Consider the following 3,712-nt stretch of genomic DNA (forward strand, 5'->3'; position numbering starts at 1 on the left):
GTTTTTATAATTATTATTTTGTAGGATGCACCACTTGGTATCGCCTGTCATGAAGGTCATACAGAAATAGTGAAACTACTACTGGAGCATAAAGCTGATGTTAATATAGCTGATGATGACAAAGTAGCTAAGAGACATAATTATTAATTGTTTTTATAATTATTATTTTGTAGGATGCACCACTTGGTATCGCCTGTCATGAAGGTCATACAGAAATAGTGAAACTACTACTGGAAAAAGCTAATATCAGTCACACTAATAATAAAGGAGTAAGAGACATGAAACTTATTATTATTATTATTAATATTATTATTATCATTATTATTATTATTATAAAACAACAATAGAGAATGTAACACGTAAATGTAGATAACATTATGATGGGAATAGAGGGGAAGCCCTACAGAACAAAACAAAATAATAATAATAATAATTATTATTACTATAAAAATAACGAACATGTACAAAAACAATGACTAGAAGAAGAAAATAGGGGAAAGAGGGAGATTCCAGAGCAGACAACAGAAAAACAAAAGGGAAACATGAAAAAATAAGAAAAAAACTAGCTAAAAAAACAAACAAAAAAACAAAGTTAGATCTGGCCATCCAAGATAGATGGAAGGGGAGGGAAGCGGCTAAGCCACATTTGAGCATTATTATTATTTTTTTTCCCATCATTATTATTATAAAGCAAATGTAAGTTACAGTAATAACAAAAAAATTAAATACAATAAAATTTGAAATATTATTATTATTATTATTATTATTATTATTATTATTATTATTATTATCACTATTATTATCATTATTATTATCATTATTACTATCTTTCATAAAAATACCACACAAGGAGAGAGCAAGTTAGAATGAATATATATACATGTTGTTTGAGGGAAAGTCAGAAAAAGATATATAGAAATATTTCAAATATTTAAAATTAGTACATATAGTTAAGAGTTATCCCAGCTCCATTATTATTATTATTATTATTATTATTATTATTATTATTATTATTATTACTATGTAGTGTACACCACTTGCTATGGCTTGTATTGGAGGATGTAAAGAAGCAGTTAAATTACTACTGGAGCAGGATGGAATTGATGTCAATGTCACTGATGAAAAAGGAGTAAGAGAAATAAAAATTATTAATCATTATTGTTTGTTTGTTTCATTTTGTTCTTTTTCTTTATTTTCTGTATTTCCCTTTCTTCTTTAAGAAAGGGAAAATACTTTCTTCTATTGTATTATTGTTATTGTTATTTTTTTTCCTCACCTACGCTTTGCATAGTGAAGGACTAAGTACTACTATTGTTTTGTTTGCCTGTCTTTCATTCATTCATTTATTGCCCTTGCCCACGCTGTAGGCGTATAGGTGAGGGTACTGTGATTTTTATGTCGATGGCATTGTGTGTGTGTGTATGTGCATTAGCAAAAATTTTGTGACTTTTGGTTGATGCTACTTTTTAATCAAGCTCTTTAAAGTATTTCTTTTGCCAATAAAGTGCTAAATTTTTTTTTCATATAATAAACTCTTAATATTGTTCTTTTCCAAAACAGCAAAAGTCGGTAGCACTTAAGAACAAAAAGATTACATGTAACTTGCGTATAGACAAGGAGCATACCAAAGTTTCTTTTAATTTTGATAATTAAACAGGTATTGGGGCAAGGCGACACACTGCAGGTGTCTCGTTATTGTTATTATTATTATTATTATTATTATTATTATTATTATTATTAACTACTAACAGAAATAAGAGCAAAACCAAACACAAACAAAAACCAAAGACCTAAGACCAAAAAAAAATTGAATGCAAATAAACAAAACTGTTATTGTTATTATTATTATTATAAAAACCAAAAACAAAAAAAAAACAAAACAAAAACAAAAACAAAGCCAAAAAACCAAAAACAATTTAAACAACTCTATCAACCTCGGAAGAAAGAACAGGGACTCAAGTGACCCAGGAAGTGGCATTTTCTCCTCCACAAGGAGACAGATAACCTCTGAAAGAAGTGGGAGATGGAACGAGCTGGCTGTTGCCCAACCGATGAGCCTGAAGCTTAGCAACCTATTATTATTATTATTATCATCATCATCATCATCATCATTATTATTATTATTGTTATGTAGAATACACCACTTGCTATGGCTTGTATCAGAAGATCTAAAGAAATAGTTGAACTACTACTGAAGCATGATAAAGTTGATATCAATCACCGTAATAGCCAAGGAGTAAGAGACATTTATTATTATCATTATTATTGGTTATCATCATTTTTTGAACTACTACTGAAGCATGATAAAGTTGATATCAATCACCATAATAGCCAAGGAGTAAGAGACATTTATTATTATTATTATTATTATCATCATGTTAGCGTACATCACTTGTTATGACTTGTATAGCAGGACATGCAGACATAGTTGAACTACTACTGAAGTATAATGCTGATGTTAATATAGCTGATGATGACAAAGTAGCTAAGAGACATAATTATTAATTGTTTTTATAATTATTATTTTGTAGGATGCACCACTTGGTATCGCCTGTCATGAAGGTCATACAGAAATAGTGAAACTACTACTGGAAAAAGCTAATATCAGTCACACTAATAATAAAGGAGTAAGAGACATGGAAACTTATTGGGGCGAGCCTGAGTGAGCCCCACTCAGGCGAGAAGTCTTCTGTATGTATGTGTGTATGTATATTTACGTGCGTCTCCAGTCACGCCTATTCTGCTCACGCCCATGTGTGTGTGTGTGTGTGTGTGTGTGTGTGTGTGTGTGTGTGTGTGTGTGTGTGTGCTACTATCTATTTAAACGTCAATGGTCTAATGCGGTAGCTTAATTTTCAATTTTTCATTGATTTGGGTGTGGTTGCAATGAAACAAAAATGGCGTTTGTGAAGGCTATAAAACGGGAGCAAGTCTTGAGCTTACTTGCAGCAAGAAAAGACTGATCTGTTGTCCAGACACTTCTCCAGCAGCAAGGAATTTAAGAAAGCAGAGATAAAATATTTCTCGTGGTCCTTTGTCCTGTTCAATGACTATAAAAGTTTGAATACAACTTGACTACATCGAGGGGTCCGCAACGGAGAAAAATCTGGTACACTTTCCAAAAAATCAAAAAAATCCAGTAAAAGAATCCAATAATCCAATAAAAATCCAATAATCCACAGAAATCCACCAGTAATCCAGAAAATCCTTGCAATAATCCAAAAATCCAATCAGTAATCCAAAAAAATCCAAGGAAATCCAGTCACAATATTCAAAGATTTACTGTCTATGATTTATTAACCATTAAAAATAGTTAAATAACTGCTATTATTAAACTAGTGGTAATTTTTAATAGTTAATTGACTATTATTAATAGTTAACTAACCATTATCAATAGTTAATTAAGATAACTAATGGTTAGTTAACTTTAATAACATGGTGGATACTATTTATTAATGTTATATGATCAAAAAATCCAAGAAAAAAATCCAAAAAATCCAACAAGAATCCAAAAAAATCCAGTCAAAATTTGAGTGGATTTTAAATCTGGTACACTTTTGGAGGCCGTTTCGGACCCCTCGGACTACATGCAGTGACCCACTGACTGCTAGCCTTGTGATAATAGTCTCTCTCTATTGTGATAATGCTCTACAGAATCATGCATGAGTCTTACTTGGCATAGCACCAACAAAAGCAATACTATTAACATTAT

General features: G+C 30.8%; 1 protein-coding gene across 1 annotated transcript; it reads left to right on the forward strand.

Moving 5' to 3' along the window:
• Positions 1-29: 29 nt before the first annotated feature.
• On the forward strand, positions 30-2,662 carry LOC109590799 (ankyrin repeat domain-containing protein 50-like; the record flags this gene model as incomplete). Its single annotated transcript, XM_020006675.1, has 7 exons — positions 30-123; positions 174-269; positions 1,028-1,129; positions 2,135-2,236; positions 2,300-2,338; positions 2,383-2,481; positions 2,532-2,662. Coding segments are annotated over exons 3-7 (458 nt in total), but the record flags the coding sequence as incomplete, so codon positions are not given.
• Between the last annotated feature and the right edge of the window lie 1,050 nt (positions 2,663-3,712).

Source organism: Amphimedon queenslandica, unplaced genomic scaffold (assembly GCF_000090795.2).
Source record: "Amphimedon queenslandica unplaced genomic scaffold, v1.1 AMPQUscaffold_9455_Cont18511, whole genome shotgun sequence".
Classification (NCBI taxonomy): Eukaryota; Metazoa; Porifera; class Demospongiae; order Haplosclerida; family Niphatidae; genus Amphimedon; species Amphimedon queenslandica.